The sequence below is a fragment of the Chlamydotis macqueenii genome, chromosome 3 (assembly GCF_036417535.1).
Source record: "Chlamydotis macqueenii isolate bChlMac1 chromosome 3, bChlMac1.mat, whole genome shotgun sequence".
Classification (NCBI taxonomy): domain Eukaryota; kingdom Metazoa; phylum Chordata; class Aves; order Otidiformes; family Otididae; genus Chlamydotis; species Chlamydotis macqueenii.
In genome coordinates this window covers 85,691,315-85,710,032 of record NC_141558.1, presented here as the reverse complement: position 1 = coordinate 85,710,032, position 18,718 = coordinate 85,691,315, and the positions used below count along the sequence as shown (strand labels likewise).

General features: G+C 41.6%; 1 protein-coding gene across 1 annotated transcript in view; it reads right to left on the bottom strand.

Moving 5' to 3' along the window:
- Positions 1-15,299, bottom strand: part of LOC104475021 (potassium channel subfamily K member 17) — a 30,249-nt gene extending 14,950 nt beyond the window's left edge. The window contains 2 exon segments of the mRNA XM_086745746.1: positions 2,483-2,597; positions 15,078-15,299. Of these exon segments, the coding sequence (XP_086601872.1) occupies positions 2,483-2,597; positions 15,078-15,299 (337 nt within the window).
- Positions 15,300-18,718: the final 3,419 nt, after the last annotated feature.

Below are 18,718 nucleotides of genomic sequence, written 5' to 3'. Positions count from 1 at the left end.
AAGTTATAAATGCAGTTCCATTCAAACTATGAGACTGGCCAAAAACTACATAGACTTTGGGGCACAGATTTTAATTTATACACATTTTTTCTTTAAAACTTTGGGATTAGGGTACCAAGTATGTCCAGCCTGCAGGTTGGAGCAAATAACTTTGCTTTTTAAGCAAAATTTGCATACTGCTTTTAATCACTAGTGGAAATAGATGAGGCTCTCATTTATAGGTCAGAAGGGTACAGCACAGAAGATGATGCAGTAAGAGACACACAGATTCAAACTGTGTCAGTGGGGAAAGAAGCTAATGTCCCTAAGTTGCTGTTAATGGGGAAAGAAGCTAACACCCCTTCCTGTATCCCGTCCTGTTCTGGTAAGGACTTGAGAAGCTCACCAAGCCTTCTGAAGGGGGTTAAAGCACCTAAAGCAAAAACCAGAAGCTGAGAGAGTAGAAAGAATGTCTCAAAGCAAAGTGATGAAGGTAAAAGTGATAATGTTTTTCAGTGCTGTTTGAGAAGACTATGGAAAAAATAGTTGATGCAAAAGTCATAAAAACATTACATTGCATAAGAGGCCAGCAAGGGGTGAATAGCATCAGTTGCAGAGAAAGTATATGGAAGAGAAACAGGACAAAGAAGGACTTGCAGCAGCCTGAACACATGGAGTAGGGTCCATCCAGATTCTTCATCAAAATCTTTATGTAGTACCCTTAAATTCCTAATAATCTCTTCTTCATTACCATTTTAACTGTATCCCTTCTGAACTCACTTGCCAGAAGGCCTTGGTTTTTAACTCCTGTACATTAATCTTATTAAGCCACACCTGCTTTCAGTGGTTCTGTACTCACAGCCTGGGATAAGCTCTTCCTTGCCATATAAGGACACAAAAATCTCAAACCCTTTTAAAAAAAGCCTTGTACGCAATTAACAATTTAACTTGAAAAAGCAAAATCAAGGGCCCAGTTCTCTGAAGTTCTCTGCACAGAGGTGACTTGTACAGCATTCCTAACTCCACAATTGAAAAAAAAAAAAAAATCACAAGCCAGTTCCTAGAATCACAATAGCAATTTCAAGAGTGAGATAGAGCACTCTAATAATTGGTACTTTTTAGCTGTAGTATTTGGTTCTTTTTATTTGCCCCCTGCCACCAAGTCATCCCCTCTGCCTAGCTATCAGAGCAAGGAGTTTACTTAAAAAAAAAGAAAAAATAACTTTGGCTTTAATGTAGTAACAGCCAGAAATGTTTAGTCTAGATCACAACCAACATCACAAAACTCCCTTGTATTTTAACATGACAAATTTGATTCTTCCTCAATGCTGTTAACTTAAATTGGTTGCGGTAAAAACAGTCACTTTGACAGCTTTGAACTGATCAAGATTAACTCCCGAGGCAAGCAAAGCAGCTGTGAGCAGATGCTGCTCTGTACCAAAGGCTGTCAGGAACTGGCCAGGCTCTGTGCTGGAAACTCCAACTCCCAGCCCGTGTTGCCTAACGAGCCGCCACTGCCATCATCTGGTACAACACCACACCACATGTAGTTCCCAGCCAAGATCAAACGTGCAGAAGAGCAGGGCAGAAAGATGTAGGGAGTCACAGGAAGGTTTGGGGACTACTCACACTACGCCACCAAAAAAAAAAAAAAAAAAAAATCCCCTGAGTTCTTGTTTGGGGGCTTAATTTTCTGGAGTCAATGTATCTTCAATAACAATCTGGAATTGAAATAATTCTCCACCTGGGTGCACAAAGAAAATTCTCTATCTTAAAATGTACTTGAAATTGAACAGAGCTGACAGACTCAACATAAATCAGGAAACTCATGAGGATTTTTTTATATTCAATCATCCCTCTGTGTACTCTCTCCCCATGGTTTCTATAGTACTGGACCACTAGTAAGAAAAATATGTCAGTGTATGTTATTAATGGTCTCGGGGACTGGGGACATGCGCTGAGAAGAATTAATAGCATCTGCCTTAAGTAACACTGCTACTAAATATATTTTATTGTTTATCCCCCCCACACACACACTTATTTCCATCATTCCTTCATGGCTTTGCATTAGTTATTTGCTGAAACATGACTCAAACTAATTGTTTCATTTATACAGCTATTTGACTTTAACCTAAAAAGCAGGTCCTCATCCAGTACAGGCAGTAATAAGAAGGAATAATTAATAAATATAGTCTCTGAAGATTCAACAGCAAATGCCGAGAGGCTGCAGTGCAGCACCGTGAAGTTCAGGCCCCAAAAGCTGTTTAACTTAGTAGGGATAAGTATCAAGCTGATTTTTCCAGTATCTAATTAGTTAGAGATCATTACTCTGCTGGCACTGACAAAGCATTTCTAGGACTAGGTTCATGGGTGCTTACCTATTGCATGATACAGACAAAGTCCATGAAGCCCCATAGGGCTGGGAGCAGCATCTGATAGTACAGGTCTTCATTCCCACCCCTTTCCCACCCAGGAGGCAGCCCTGTGAGCAGGGGACTCTTACCAATAGTTGTTATTGCAGAGATGGAGAAGAAGAAAGACCCACTGAAGTTCCACCTGCCCAGGCTAGTGGTGTTTCCCTGGAGGGTTATGCCACTCTTGTAGGCTTCGATGATACCCTGCAAAGAGACAATAACACAAGATTCCATAAACCCCCTTATAGCAAATTCATGTGACTGGCTTTTCCAGTGCTGGCTGGTAAAGTCACAATTTACAACTGCTTCCGACTCTGTTGCTTCTCTTTTAATAAAGGATATCCTATGCCTTAGAGACCAGAGAACTGAGAGGTCAGAAAAGCCAGAAGCTAGCATATTGGTTCTAAGGAAGGGGCATCTGCAGAGTAACAGAAATTTGCACATGGTAGATCATACAGATAAATGTGGAAGAGGTTGGAGGGCAAGAACTACCTAGAGAAAGCCTAGCCAGACAGTTAAGACTATCTTATGACATATCCATTAGGAAATGAAAATGTTTCCAGATGGGATATTCTGACAGCAGAAGTCCCAGAGCAGCAAATACACATGCACGTGTGATACAGATCCCTAGCCTGTACTGGGGAGGAACGTATGTGGTGTGATGTAGGAAATGGAGACTACATAGGACAGCCAGTCTACTAGTATTGGGGAATACATCCCCACATCAGGACTATAAATATGAATAAATTTATTAGATTAGCATGGTGCCCAATTCTGTTCAAATGACCTGTGAAAGACTCAAGAGTCCCTAAGCTGAAGTGTGCAGAGTTATGCCAAAATAAGATACCAGCTGTCTTAACAGTGCCCACATCTGACTGTACCTTCTTATGCCAATATAGTTAATGACATTGAACTGAGTGTGTCCAAAACAAGACTAATCACAGCACATATACTAAACATTTCACACCCACTGACCAAGAATCCTTGAGAGCTGATTATCCTTGAATGTAAAGGGTAGCAAGAATACATAAAAATCTTCATTTCTAAGAAATAGAGATACCAAATAACACTATCCCTATCCTAACAATAAGGCTGCTGATACAGCTTTCACCACTGATAAGAGGAATGACTCTCAGGTTAGATTGGCATCAGTTGTGGGTTTTATAAAAAAGTAGTTATACATCCATCAAGCAAACCAACACTTCAAGTTTGCAACGAAAGGAAGCTTTGTCCCATTTTACTGACGTAATATGCTGTAAGTGATTTACACAACACTACACATGGCTGCAAATTAAAGACTGTTTCCAGAGACTCAAGCAACAGCTTAACTACAAGGACCATTATCTCTTTTCTTCAGAGCTACTATTTTTCACACTAAGAGCAAGGAGTAGCTCTGAGATCAACAAGTTTTTCCAAGTAAGAAACAGTTTGATAGTCACATGCTCAGAAATATCTTCATCCATTCATGCCAATTTACTTGAAAAAAAAAAGAAAAAATAACTTTGGCCTTAATGTAGTAACAGCCAGAAATGTTTAGTCTAGATCACAACCAACATCACAAAACTCCTTTGTATTAATTTAAGGCAATTTAAACCATTCAGGGTCCCATTATAATCTATTAGAGTCTGACATACTCTTCTTTGCACAAGACAGAGCAGAGAGCCCTTGCTCTGAAAGGGGCTAAGGACCATATGCTGTATTACGTTACGCTTCCTTCTGTGAGTTATTGCTGTAACTTGAGTGAGGCAACTCACAGAAGGAAAAAAAAAAAAAAAAAAAAAAGAAGAAGAAGTTTGTATCAGGATTTGTTTTCAATTGTTTCTGTGTAATTTCCCCGTCCCCCTTCTTCCAGGGCTGGTATCTGCACTGAGGTTTGTCAAGTTGCATGGGATGCAGCCTCTGGCTCTTCTCTGTTCTTGATCTCTGATGATACATGAGCTCAGGTTTAAGTGTAAGAAGTTCTGCAGACAATGGCCTAGTCAGGAATCACAGTCACCGTGAACGTAAAATAACTCCCAAACTAAACCATATGGCAAGGGAGACACTGGAAATTTCTACAGATTACCTGTATTTTTTTCCCCTCCAGAAACTAGTAGTTAAATTTGAAAATAAAAAGCTTGTTATTGTCCCAACCTTTCCTTTTATAGGCTCTGATCTCTGCAGTTCTCAGCAGTTAGCCTTGAACACATATATACCTGCTGGAACAGCAACAGTCCAGTTCCCAGGTAAATTTATTATCAGCTTGACCAGATAGATTCAAAAAACCTACACATGCAGCAAATTGTCTGTTCCCCTGCCTGATGTCCCACTGATGCAAGCTCAGCAGTTGACAACATCACACGCTACATCAAGTTTTTAAAGCCAGAGACACTTAAGAACCAGGGAGGACTGTAAGAAACTGTGGCTGAATCTGCCCAAATACAAGGAAATTTCTTCATGCAGAAAGTGGAAATAAGCAGCCTGCACAAGACACCATGTGAGAAACAAGCAGCAGTAACCAAGTCATTAAATGTTTAATTTCACATCATGCAGAACCACTTCTGTTCTGCATGGTTTAGGACCAAGAGACTGAACAGTTGTGAGCACCCATGCTAGCTTTGCAGTGATTTATAACAGCGCAACATCTCAGAGTCCTTGTCTTAACTTTCCCTGAGGTGATGCTGCTGCCAGGAAGTACAATATTTGTCGTAAGAATCTGCAGATTATTTGTGCTAAACGGCACAATGATCCTGCACTCGTGTCAATGGGAACTTACCATGTAACTATTACTGATGTGCAAAAAGCAAGCACTGAGCTTGCAATGTGCCAGCTGTTTTCTGTTTCTGGAACTGAGGAACTTAGCAGTTTGCAGTAGGTCTTCAAAAGACTTCAGCAGTAAGCCTCTGGCTAAGCATTTCCTTGCTAAATTTTTGCTATCAAACACCCAGATAACATCATCAACCATTAGATCTATTGTGCTGGTCACAGCCCAATATGGGGACCATGCAAATCAAAACCACTTGAACAAATGCACACTCCCAGGAGAAATGTCAAGTTCATTACTATTAGGAAGAAAGAGCTACTGATGACATCCTTGAAGGGGAGGATTCATAGAGGGTGGAGATAAGGATATCAGGTTTTGGTTTGTTTAATTTTTTTTTGTTTTAAGTAAGAAATGTTTTATTATAATATCTAGAATCAACCTCTGACACACAGCAACAAAGATAACAGAAAATTAAAGATTGATTCTTCCGAGAACAGTAGAACTAATGGAGCTTGCCTTCCTACAGATGCAACCATAGAGACAGATTCATGAAAGAAAAATCCATAGACAGCTATTAATATACAGAAATTACTTCTGGCACAGGAAGTCATTGGATTGCAGACTCCTGGAGGCTGAGAGCACATTCAGGAAGATATCAGCGTATACTTGTCCTAAGTTAATATGTTCCTCTAGACTTCTGCTTTTAGGTAGTGCTCTTTTTCATACAAAAATTTTAAGTGGTTTATCATTTTTGTTAGAACACAGGAAAAATCCAGCTAATAAACACTAATAGAACAGCTGCATTCTCCCTGCTTTTCTCTTTGAAGAGGCACTGACACATCTCTGCTACTGATTAAAAAAAAATTAAAGTATATTTTGGCCTGTGGCTTCACAGTTTACTGAAGAGGAACTGAATCATACATGTTGGGTCACATCTGCTTGCTTCTCTTAGCCTGCGTTTCCGAGAAAGAGACATTTTTTGTTTTGCTTTACACCAATTTTGAGGTGAAATCCTAAGAGTTTTCCTTTTTCTCTTAATTAGGCTAGCAATTTATACCGTGTCTGCTCCAAAGTGTGATGCATTAAAAGGCACCAAGTAGAAGTAGCATCTCAAATCCAGTGTTCAAAAGCAGGTGTCTGCCTGATCTAAGACTCCAGTCAATACCACCAACTGTACAAACTCAACAAATTTTGAAACTGCAGAGCTTGGGCCTGGTATTTTGGGAACTTGAAAGGTCATGTGTGCAACTCAAAGAAGAATAGGAAGGAAACAGGTGGGGGGTTAAAATAATCAGAAAGAAACAGAACTCTGTTCCGCTTTGGTTTCTACTGACAGGCAAGACACAACGTAATTTCACTTCTCTACACTTCCCCCTTGCTCTAAAATGATAATGATTTAGAGTTCATAGTGACTACTACACCTTTAGCTGACAGTGCTTATGTAATTTTATCTGCAGATAGAAGTTTCTGTGGAAACTACTGTAACTGCTACAGGATTTATAAATAAGGATCTTTTAGATTCTTAAGCCTTCATGAGTCAATGAAACTTTATTTGCAGGCTGCCACATTTTCTCATCAAGTAGGCTGCTCTGTTTTTTGATAGCACCATACAAAGCCTACTTGCATAGTCAAATGTTGTCATAGCTAGTGATCAGAAAACCAACATGAATTCCATTCAAGGCAGTCTGTTTAAGTGTAGATGTCTGTCCTGTTGCTTTTGTGATAAACCATGCCTCAGAATACCCAAATTTGGCCTCCAGCTCTGTTTTGCTCAACCATAAGCTCCAGAGTTTCAGTTATGAACATCATAAACTAATGCTTGCAAATGCATACTTTATGTTAGATCACTATATCCCAGTACAAATCAAAGTATAGTTTTGTGCATCCTTCTGCAGGGAATTCCCTCCTTTAATTCAAGCTCACTGGTAACTCCATGAGGAAGCTGTGGATTTGTGCCGACTGTCTTATCTACTGTATCCCTGACTTAGGGTGGCAATATTCCTTCTTTCCTTCTCTTCTGCTATCAATTAGCATAATCATTGCTGGTTCTTCCTGCAGGAGCACCCAAACACAACATTGTCCCAGTTTCCTTACTGGAATTAAAAAACAAATTTTAAACCACATCACTGCTTCAGCCTGACTGCCTTTTAGCCCTTCACAGCTCTGAAGCTGTGCTTCCACTAATGATTGATAATAAGTGCCTCATCTGTCCTGGAAAAGTTTCACCAGTTTATACAGCTTTGCACTAACAAACCCAATGTAGTGACAGTCATACTAACAAAAATTAAACCACATGATTGAATTACATTCAAAAGATGTCTTTTGTTTTTTTTAAAAAAAAAAAAAAACCCACCCAAAAAAAAAACCAACCCAAAAAAAACCCACATACAACAAAAAGGAGTGAGGTTTCTGGTTCTACCAGGACACCCACTTAAGTATCCACAAGCTTAATGCAGACTCAGCCTACAGAGTCAGTTTCTTCAACATTTGAGAGTTACATCTTTTTCTTCCCTGCAAAATGTAGGTTTATTCTTTTCTATTTGCTGTGGAGTCACGCCTTCCTTCCGCCTTCCTTCCGCCTTCCTTCCGCCATACCGGTAAGTCTTTTATTTACTGTGGGAGCTGTGTTGTCAGCTGCAGGCAACTCCCAGCTTTCTCAGCTTACATGCTCCCTCTCTTCCAAAACACTATCACACATGGGCCCCTCCAGCACCAGCTTGTGGCTGCAGCACAGCTGCTGATCACTAAGTGCTGTAAAAGGAAGAAACACCATTTACTCTGTCCTCCTTAACAACAGCTAAAAATTTCATCTTTCACCTCTGCACTGAGTCACAGCCAATGTGACTACGGTACAGCTTTCAAAAAAGGCATTTAAGATCAGCAATAAGGAATGAATTTGTGTGTATACGTAAACCGAAACAGTGATTTCCTTCAGAACACTATGTTTCTCTTGCCTTCTATAGTGTTTACAGCAAAAAAGAAACTTTATATAAATGATTAATCAGACCTATTCTAATCTATCCACCACCCTCAGAACACCAAGATAAAGTGAGAAGGGGGAAAGTGAAGCCCTAGAAGATTATGACCCTACCAAGGGTCTCCACAAGAATTCCTGACTCTCACTTCCAGAATGTCTTACTTCTAAAATGTCTTACTTCTACTTTTACAGAGAAAAAAAAAGAGAGAGAAGGTAAATCACTGGAAGAAAGTATCATGGAAGGCATCAGACAAATAACCCTTTTATATACCACAGCTCCAGTCACTGCCATTGCCTTGTGCTTCTGAACTATGGCATTTTGGCCAGAGTTCACAGTAATCTCAAGATACAATTAAGAAATACTACTTTTGCCTGCAAAGGTATTTGAAAGTAGTTCTCAAGGAAGGCAAAAAAGTTTTTGAATGGACTGAGGTATGAAACTTGATTTCCAAGTTTAGCTGAAGTGTACATGTTCATATACAAAAATCAACTTTTCCAGGGAGAAGACGCCCTCTTGAAAATTGTTGTCTTTTTTTCAGACACTTTCCCTCCTCACCTTCACAATCTATCAAGGAGGGAAAGGAGGTGCTCCCAAAGCACCAAACTGCCATTTAGATTAATGGGAAAATGTAAACTCCCATAAACTTTTTGTCCCCTGGAAATTCTGTACAATGTTGGTATAAAACATTTATGTCTCACAGAACACCAGCTGCAAATCAGAAGAGAACAGTTAACATTAACCTTACTCTCAGATTGTGAGGACAAAGGTCCATTAACTTCAAAATAATTAAAAAATAGATTATGAATTACATCTTTCCCAGCCATGAGTTCTGATCCCCTGTCCTTGCCTGGGGTGGAAACGTATCTGAATTCTGACCAAAAGAGTAGGGACATGAATTCAATGTAATCCAGCTGATTTTTTTTTAACTTCATGTCACTTGAATAATCTGAGACATGATCAAATAACTGCCCTCCCAGCTCCTTCAGCCATGTTTGCTAATATAATTAGCACTGATTCCTCCAAAACTAAATTAATCCTATTGGCAAAAGTACTTTTACTTTGCAGCTGGGTCTGCACTATGTTTTCTAGAACTCATCTAGACTTACTCTTCAACAGAAGAGGTGCAAGAGATGTAGTAAAGTACAGTAATGCCACAACCAATACTACTCGAAGTCACTAGTACTTTTTCTAAAAGTTAAGCTTTTATAATTAAGGAAGAATCTGTGGCATGATTCATGGGACAAAGCATTGCTGAACTCCAGTTGCTTCCCAAACCCCAGCAATCTGAGAGCTGTGCTGCCACAGAAGGAAGGCCTGTTGAAAGGAACTGCCGGTATAATCAAGAGAACAGAGGACAGCAGGTCACATTGCATCCTCCTTATAAAACTCAGAAGTTCTCTAGTAGTTATTTTTCTTTTACTTGCATTTAAAAAAAAAGATAGAATATTATGAACAAGTACTGGTAAGAGTAACCCACATCTTCAAACAACTAACAAGAATTACCATTGCCCTTGTTAGAAGGCACCCCTTAGGTCTTCAGATATCCACTGTTAGAAGTATGTCTCAAACCTTCCTGGCTGGACAGGTTATCAAGGCAGTGATCAGTTAATTCCAGCTTGCTACACTTCCTTACTTGTTACTTCCCACCATGCCTGACCAACTGTAACTGAGAATTTGATAATATCAAAGAACATATCTCTAGGAAGAAGTATATAATAGGTTCCTGTGCTTTTTTTCCCCCCTCTCTTCCTTCTCTTTTTAAACACAGGTACTAAACACTACATCATTGACCAGAAAACCAGGAGTGAGTCAGCTCATCAGGAACAGCAGTTCAGTCTTCTCACCTTCCAAAGAGTCCAACAATACAGTGCTAGCCTATTGTCTTTCAGAATACTATATGCCTTACAGAATAAAGATTTTCTCTTTAATAACTTCTGTCAAAGGTAAACTGTAATAGGATATTACAAGCACAGAATGCACACTCTTCGTAAGGTACCCATAGTTATTTTTAGTTAATAGGTCTGGAGAAGAACAAACTGGCTATAACTTAACCAAAGTAGTAGTACGTTTTTATAGGAAGGAAATCAGAAAGAACACTTAGAGAGGACATCTGTGACAAGCCAATGGCAATTTGACTGAAGTGGTTCTATACAGATGTCACTGCTCCACAACAGAATTATAGAATGGTCTGGATTGGAAGGGACATCTAGTCCAGTACGCCAGGTGGGGTCTCACCAGAGCAGAGTAGAGGCGGAGAATCACCTCCCTCCACCTGCTGGCCATGCTTCTCTTGATGCAGCCCAGGATGATGTGGGATGATGGCTCACGTTCAGCTTTTCATCCACCAAGAGCCAATGCTTCCTTGAAGTCCCTTATCACCAATAGGTGATCTCTGATGCTCACCCCTTACCAGTAACTCCTTGCTGCATCATCTGTGGGCAAGATGATTTTAGTAAACTGTGTTTGCAGAGTTGAATTTCCTGACAGCTGGCACAAATCTCTGCTGGTTCAATGTCAGTGCAAGCCAAGGTATTGATGAGGTTCTGTCAGTCACGTGGGAACTCGTTGCTCTTGTAAACATGAACCAAAACTCCCGGTGTAACTCTAGCTGTTGACTCTGGAGATAACAGTATCTAGATCCACCTGCAAGCTTTTAGTTTATGGCCTGCCCTTTAGAGTAGTTCCTTTTCACTAAACCTTAAATCTTGCTACACAAAAATTATAAATATTTATTTCATTTAGCTCAGCTTTCATTTTCTCCTTCTCAGTCTATGTAAGTAACTGGGTTTAAATAGCATTATGCACCTACAGTATTAGAAAGTAGATAGAACAATATAATAAATATTGGAAACAGCTGTATTAAGGAAATATGTATATAATAACAAAAAAAAAATTATAGCAAAAAAAAAGGTAGTATGAAAAGGATGTCATGGTAACAGCCTAACACAGAAAACACACTGCTCCAGGCCTGTCCAGGCCAATCATCTGACTAAAGAGACACTGAAAGGTACAGCAGCTATAGCTGCACTGGTGCCTGTAATCACTGAAAATGATGCAGGAAAAGGAGTGAGTCTGAAGGACTGCTCAGCTGGAGCAGAGCTATACATACTCACCCCAGGCAGTAAAACTGATAGACCTGTGCACTAGAAGCACATTGTGCTGGGTAGTGTGTCTAGGTGCCTCCTGCCCCCAAGAAGGTCAGAGAGGGTCCCAGCTCTAAGGGATACACCAATGCAGAAAGTGCCTGCTGTGTGCAGCCTCACTTTCTGGACACTTCTTAAATCTGGAAACAACACCATTTTTGCGTTAACACATACTCTTACATACTTTCCCCCCCCAGCTGAGTCCAGCTACTATTCTTCACTGTACTGAGCGTATATTGCCTGAAACCTGCCTTATTGTTGCATCTGTTGCCATTTTCTGCAAGTCTTATCATTGAGAGCTTCCTTTAATGTGACCTTACAACCAGTAAGTCTGGCATGTGAAGACCACTACCATATTTATTGTAAAAAGTCAGATATTGCCCTCTTTGTATGTTGCCTAATGGCTTTTGAGGAACACTTCACTATCTTGCTCCTGGTGAATGCGTGTTCATGTCACAGGCTGTATACAATGTCAGAAAAATAGTCTAGGGTTAGAAGGGTCAACAAAACCAAACTTGTCTTCCTTGAGTAGATGTTACTGGATGCACAGTATAGGGAAATGTGGCCAGAGTCCCTCTGTTGTCCCCTATGCTGTCCTTGTTCTAAGCATAAGCGACAAAAGCCAAAGAAAATGCAAATTCATCTTCCCCATATACATACACACATATATGTATGTACAAACACACAAACATGCATTTCTTTGTTTGCTTATACATATATCATTTGCACATGCTACCCTCAACTATTTAGGAAATGTGGAACTGTTGACCATCCCGCAGGGGAAGAGCCAGGCAAGAAAACAGCTGTGGGAAGCAGGGACCCACTGCTACAGATGTCACACAATTTCTAACACTGTCTCCTCTGCCATTCAGGTTTTTATTGTTGGTTTACTATTTCAATCTCCTCCTGTCTTTTCTTTTGTTAACTAGAAAATTGCTTCTTCCCTGGAAAGGGTCTGAGCCATAGAAATTACTGAATGAGATTTCACCGATCTGGCTACCACAGCATGGTCTGTTTGCCTTTGCCTTTCCTCCTGCCCATCCTCCTGCCGTGCTCTCCTGCCAGCTCCTCAAAGCAGAAGCTCTCATTGCTCTCCATTTGTGCAAAGGCTGGAACACTGGATTTCCACTCCCAGTTGGTAACTAGGAACTCAGTGATAAACCGGTTGTAAAATGATGTTTGTACACTGCTCAGCAAACTGAGGTTTTATTCCATATTGGCCCCTATACACTTAAAATAAACAAAGTTTGTAATTATCTAGGATGAAAGAGCTGTAAGAAAACAATGAGGAATTGCCAGTAATGTCAAAGCAATTAAAATTCACGCACTGCTTTATGTTTTCACAAACACTCTTTATATGTCTCTCTTAATTAGCAAATAATCAGCTGTGTATCTAGAACACAAGTTTCTTATCTGAATAGGTCCAGTGATGACACTGCCTGATAAACTATGTGCAATTTACTGCAATAACAATTTACTGCACAGAAGAACATCTCTTTTTTTTTTGAGCATGCTTACAGTATCCAAGCAATTGCTACACAGGAAATTAGAAGAGGGTGTAGGAAAGAAGTGGATTATCTGTTTAGGATTAATTTCTCACTGTGAAAGTTACTAAAAGTAACACAAAGCAATTGAAACTCAGACTACAGTTTCTCAAATCATGAAGGCATGCACAAACACTCTGAAATGAAACTAAACTTCTTTGTTAACTTCCACATGTAGGGCTTTTCAGCTCACAAGTACTCACACAGCGTATTACAACAACGTCTGGTCTAAAGGGATTTCGGCAGCTTTCCTATTCCCTTGACTACCAGACAGTATCAAGAATTAGTAGAGGTCACCCTACAGTAAAACAAACCACCAGAATGGCATTAAAAAGACCTTTCTACCTACTCAGATGTAATCATTGTCTTCTCTCCCACTACTATCACCTCATTACTGGCATTTATCAAATGAAAGCCTTCCAACCCCAGGGCAAGAGCCATGCTTAGCGCTCACTGTTCAATGGACCAGTGCTTAACAAAACTCCAGTCAGAGCTGCCTTTATGAACTAACAGACTGGTCTTCTCTGACATATTTCTCACTTCTCTCTGACTATTTATATTCCACAGTTAGCACAGTACACCATATAAATAATAAGAGTAGGTACCACAGTGGCTTTCAAGGGCCCAAATTTATGTCATATCTCCAATATGCTACTGACTGACACAGAGAATTTACCATCTATAAAGTCAAGGGATGAGAGCCTGACATAGGTTATCAGCATAATTTTGTTTGCCAGAGCCTTGCTCAAACTCCTAACAAGATCATCTATTTGATGGTTTCTGTGTTTCTCTCTGCTGGAAAAAGAAAATGAAAACACTTATCCAAGTCCTTTCTAGGTCCTTTGAACTCTGGCGGCCACCTATGGTTTCAGCCACCACCAAACACAGCTTTTACAAAAAACCCCAGGCTTTTTCTTGTTTGGCAACATCTATTTGAGGCAGACAGACTAAAGCAAGCAGTATGTATTCAGCCACTAGCACCTAGTGATTTAGAATAGGTTAGGTGAATCATAGAATCTTTAAGGTCGGAAGAGACCTCCAAGATCATCAAGTCCAACCATCAACTCAACACCACCATGTCCACTAAGCCATGTCCTGAAGTGCCACGTCTACATGGGTTTTTTTAACACCTCCAGGGATGATGACTCCACCACTTCCTTGGGCAGCCTGTTCCAGTGCCTGACCACTCTTTCAGTAAAGAAGGGTTTCCTAATATCCAAACTAAACCTCCCCTGCTGGAACTTGAGGCCATTTCCTCTTGTCCTATCACTAGCTACTTGGGAGAAGAGACCAATACCTGCCTCCCCACAACCTCCTTTTGGGTAGCTGTAGAGAGCAATGAGGTCTCCCCTCAGCCTCCTCTTCTCCAGACTAAGCAATCCCAGTTCCCTCAGCCACTCCTCATAAGACTTGTGCTCCAGACCACAAGTCACTCCAATATTGTAGGTTTTTCCTTTTTCAGACAGAAAATTGAGGAAGGAGAGAATCCATTTATCCCACTTTGCTCATATCTGTATCATAAAATGCATCCATTTTTAGTTAATAAGATTGCATTTGGTCCTACTTCACATTTTCCAACCATTCTGCAAACATCCTCAGACACATTTTTAAGGATGCATCTCCATTTCCCTTTAAATAAGGCATAGAAAACTGGAAAAGTTTGACACTAATATAAAAACCAATTAAATTTACCACAACAAAGCCTTTCCATTAGAACTTACCACTTGTAGGATGCCATAGGCTGTAATTCAGTCTTAATAAGTTCAGTGAAGCAAACCCCCCCCCTTTTTTTTTTTTTTTTAACCACCAGGTAATTATCTCATCATGAAAAACTCTGCCACTACCTCCCTTCCGTCAGGACGCGTCACTTAGAACTCGCGAACGCCAGCAGAGAGCAAGAGAAAGAAAGCAAAAAGAGCCAGAAAAATCTCTTATCAGCTGAAAGCAAGCACGGCCCGAACCAGCCGGTGCCGAGTCCAGGAAAGCCCAACTGGCCCAGGGGCGCAGAGCACCGCCGCGCTGCGCGCTCCCGCTCCGAGGGCGCTGCCCACGCAGGGGAAAACTTCTCCCACGCAGCGGGCATCTTCCTCGGGGCACACGGTGTGTGCGCACAGAGACCGAGAGGAAACGAGAGAGGTTTGTTTTAAAAGAGGTTACTGGCAGGCAGGAGGCCGGGGGGGTACGGCTGCTGTTCCCGGTTCCCCCCCGGGCGAGGGCAGCGCCTGCCCCGGCGGCTCTCGGTGCCCCGGGCCAGCGGAGCCCCGGTCCGGGCTCACCTGGATGAGGCGGTGCAGGGCGGGCCCCTGCAGACAGGTGTGGTTGGCCAGCAGCTCCCAGTGCTGCTGCAGGAGGCGCTGGGCCGCCCGCACCTCGGCCGGCCGCTCCAGCGCCTGCAGCACGCCGGCGCCCAGCCCCACATAGCCCAGGTAGGCCACCAGCAGCACCGGCACCCCCCACCGCCGCCGCCGTTGCTGCTGCTCCCGCCGCGCCGCCACCATCGGCCCCGCCGCCGCCCCCGGGGCTGAAGGAGCTGCCGCGCCCCGGGGGAGGAGGAGGAGGCCAGAGCTGGGCAGGGCGCCTGGCCGGCTCCCAGCGCCTCGCCTCGCCTGCCCTGCCCCGGCCCACCCTTCGCGCTTAGAGCCGGGGCAGGCACCTGGTTCTGCCCCTTCCCCTGCAGCAACCCGCCCGCTCCGCTGCCTTCGTCTTTATCCTCTTCCTCCTCCTCTCCGTTCCCCAACTGCCTCCTCCAAGGCGCAAAACTGCCCTAGAGCTCCCTTCTGTGCCCAAGGACGGGCACCCGGGTGGCGTTCGCCCCTCAAAGAAGTAGATGCTGCCCAGCTCCTTTCCCGGCAAACCCGAATTGTTTTATCTCACCAACCGGTACCGGCTACAGATCGCTACATCGGCACTTTGTGCAAATCTAGCTTCCTCCTTCATTCAGCTGCTAAGCTGATTTAAAGGGCAGTAATCAGGTGTTTCTGATAACGACTCTTTGATATAAATGTTTGTAAAGGTAGCAAGCTTATGAAAGTTTTTTTTTTGTTTGTTTTTACTGTTTGCGGTTTGAGAAAGATGGAAGGGCTTTCTTCATATAGGTAGTTCCTGAGACCTGTTTGATTAATTGCTTTCTTGCACAGGGCTCATTACGTGTTCCCCTCTGTTCTCTCACCAGTAGAAAAAAAACCCCAACCAAATAACTTTGGGTGTATAGAAAGTTTGTAATTTACCTGTTTTGTTGCAGAATATGAGATAAAGAGGAATAAACTCAGTAAATTTCTGAGCAGGATGCCTTTATATGCTGTTAGATGCCTTCTAACAGCTGCTTTGTGATTTTTTTTTTTTTTTAATTTTTTTTCTAGGGTAGTGTTTCTACTGCTACAAATAAGGCAGCCTTCAAACAGGTATCATACCACTGGAACAGTTCTGGTAATGTGCTAATTTATGTTTTTCTGGTAGGTGCTTTAAGCTGACTAGCAGAAAACTCATGGTTCTACTGGCAAGATGCGAAATTTAATATGCAAAGGATAGGCTACTTCCAATTTAAAGATATCATCCTGAACCCAATCTTAAATGTAAAGAGAAAAAAAAAAAAGTATGCTGCTTATTGCTCAGTCTTACCTCTGCCTTTTCAATGTATTCATTACTGAATGATGTTTAAAATGGAAAAGAAAAAAGCCTTATATAAAAATATATATGGGAAAGAAAATACGCAAAGATACTAATAAGTTTATGTATTCCAGTTCCCTCTTTCATTTAAGATTAGGAAACAGACACATCTGAGCTACATTTTGACATTTTAGCTGCATTAAAATCAGGCAGTTTATACAAAACACACTACTAAGTACAACTATGCTGAAACATGACAGACTAAACATAGAGCATTTAATGTTTGTAGTAAAGATATTACATAAAAAAAAAATTACAGGTGAGGCTCAGGATCTGTAACTACAAGCAAGAATGTGAAAACCCAGGACATCAAGCATATGCTTGTTAGAAGGAATTTGGGGAGGAAGAGAAGAGATCAAGATTCACAACAAATCTTCACAGAATCCTATCATATTTTAATGGCTGATTTTCTTGAGTATTCTCAGAAATGTTGCTTGTGTCAGCCTTCTATTTACCACTCCAGAGCGAATGGCTCAAATATTTGCACATGGTATTTTGGTGTTGTCTGGAAGGTGCCAATATATCTGAGGATGAGGAAGGGCTTGGTCAGTAGGCTTAACAGGCAAGTGTAAGCCTGGAAGGATGTTTGCTTCTTGTCCTGCACCAGACTGCAAGTGGTAGCTTCTTAGGACAATGTCCTACTTTTCCACGTCATAGATGAACACTGCCTGGGCCAGCACTTCTGCCACAGGCTGCTGAGCTACGTTCAGAGGCTTCAGAAGTGGTGTTGTTTTCTGTACACCTGAGCTGAGCGTCTTGTAGCAGGTTGTGTGATCTCCATTCTGTGCAGGATTGCACCACTGGTAAAATGAGTTATTAAAAGAGAAGAGCAGTCCCTTTTGTGCACTCCTGTGACTCTTAGTAAGCCCTTGTGATTGCACAGTTCTTCCACATTATTTTTCTTAGCCGGTCAGTTGACAGTTGCTGACTACCTTTTTGTTAGAGGAAAGGTACTAGAAAGCGCGTGGTCTATCCATGCTCAAGAACAGGACCAGTGTGCCCAGTGTGTATCTCAACGTAATTTTGATTACAGATGTGCATGACATTTAGGATCTTTTCAGGATCTTGAAAAATTGACAAAGTGAGCAAGAAATTTCTATCACATGTGTAACACAGAAGAGGTCATCAATATATCTCTCTTTTCTGCTCCAGTGTGGCCATATGCTTGATGTAAGGTATCTTTTTGAGTTTTCTGGCAGGCAGCTTGAGAACTGCTGCAGCTACTCTCAGCCTTACTAAAAGCAGCAGTAGCAAAAATTTCAGAAGGTGGTCTCACTATGCTGCTACTTTGCAAAATCAGTGTCAGGTACAGGAGAAATTTTCTGGACTGCAATAAAAGCAATCCAAACTCCCTGCTGTCAGATGTCAAGTAAGAATGATTCTAACACAGACTTTGCCAGTAAGTGGTGCATGCACACTTTCTACCCCTGATAAACCTCGTTATCATTTTTTTTTTTTATGGCATGCAGCACAGTGTAAAACACTCTATAGGATCACCTTTAGACTAGCACATGTTTTGTGGCTGGCTGCGGCTAGGTAAAGTAAGGAAGGCATGGAAAAAGGCAAGGTGCAGGGAACAGGTCAGATATAAACTCAGTAGAACTTTGGTTTTGTCTTTCACACAAACAGCCCTAAAATGTTGCAGTGTTGACACAAGGCAGGTACAGAGTACAGTGATGATGGTGATATTAACAAGTGCATATGCAAACATTATGTCCAAAGAACAGAGAATACTGAGGGAGAAAGTTTCCCATGAGATTTGCAAAGATACAAAAAGCCAGACAGGAGAGAGTTGGCTGCTCTCAGTGAAAGAGGCTACAAAGAAAATCATTGCACAAATTTATGGCAATAGCTGAGGGCATAGAGGCAGATCAGTAAGAAAAAACTGAGGAGATTAAATCTGTGAGGTAAGTAGTGGTAGAACATGAGGGCAATCTTAGATGGAATAAGCATTTGAAAACTCAGTTTTGAAATGAGTCGAATAAACCATAGCTGGCATTCTTACATGCCAGCTGTTCAGGTTTGAGCAGCCACATTGCACTGTGCAGGAGTCAGCAATTAGCAAAGGGAACAAGCACCAAGTCAGATGTAAGAACAAGCATCTGTTGTGACCCTCCTCAGAAGTAAAAATCTAGCACAGAAAGTATGTGGGAAGAGATTTGTGACCTACACAAGTCTCCACATGTTTTGTGGACACTTCCTCAAAATGACATATCAAAGCAGCTGCTGAAAGGCTAACATTTGATGTTAC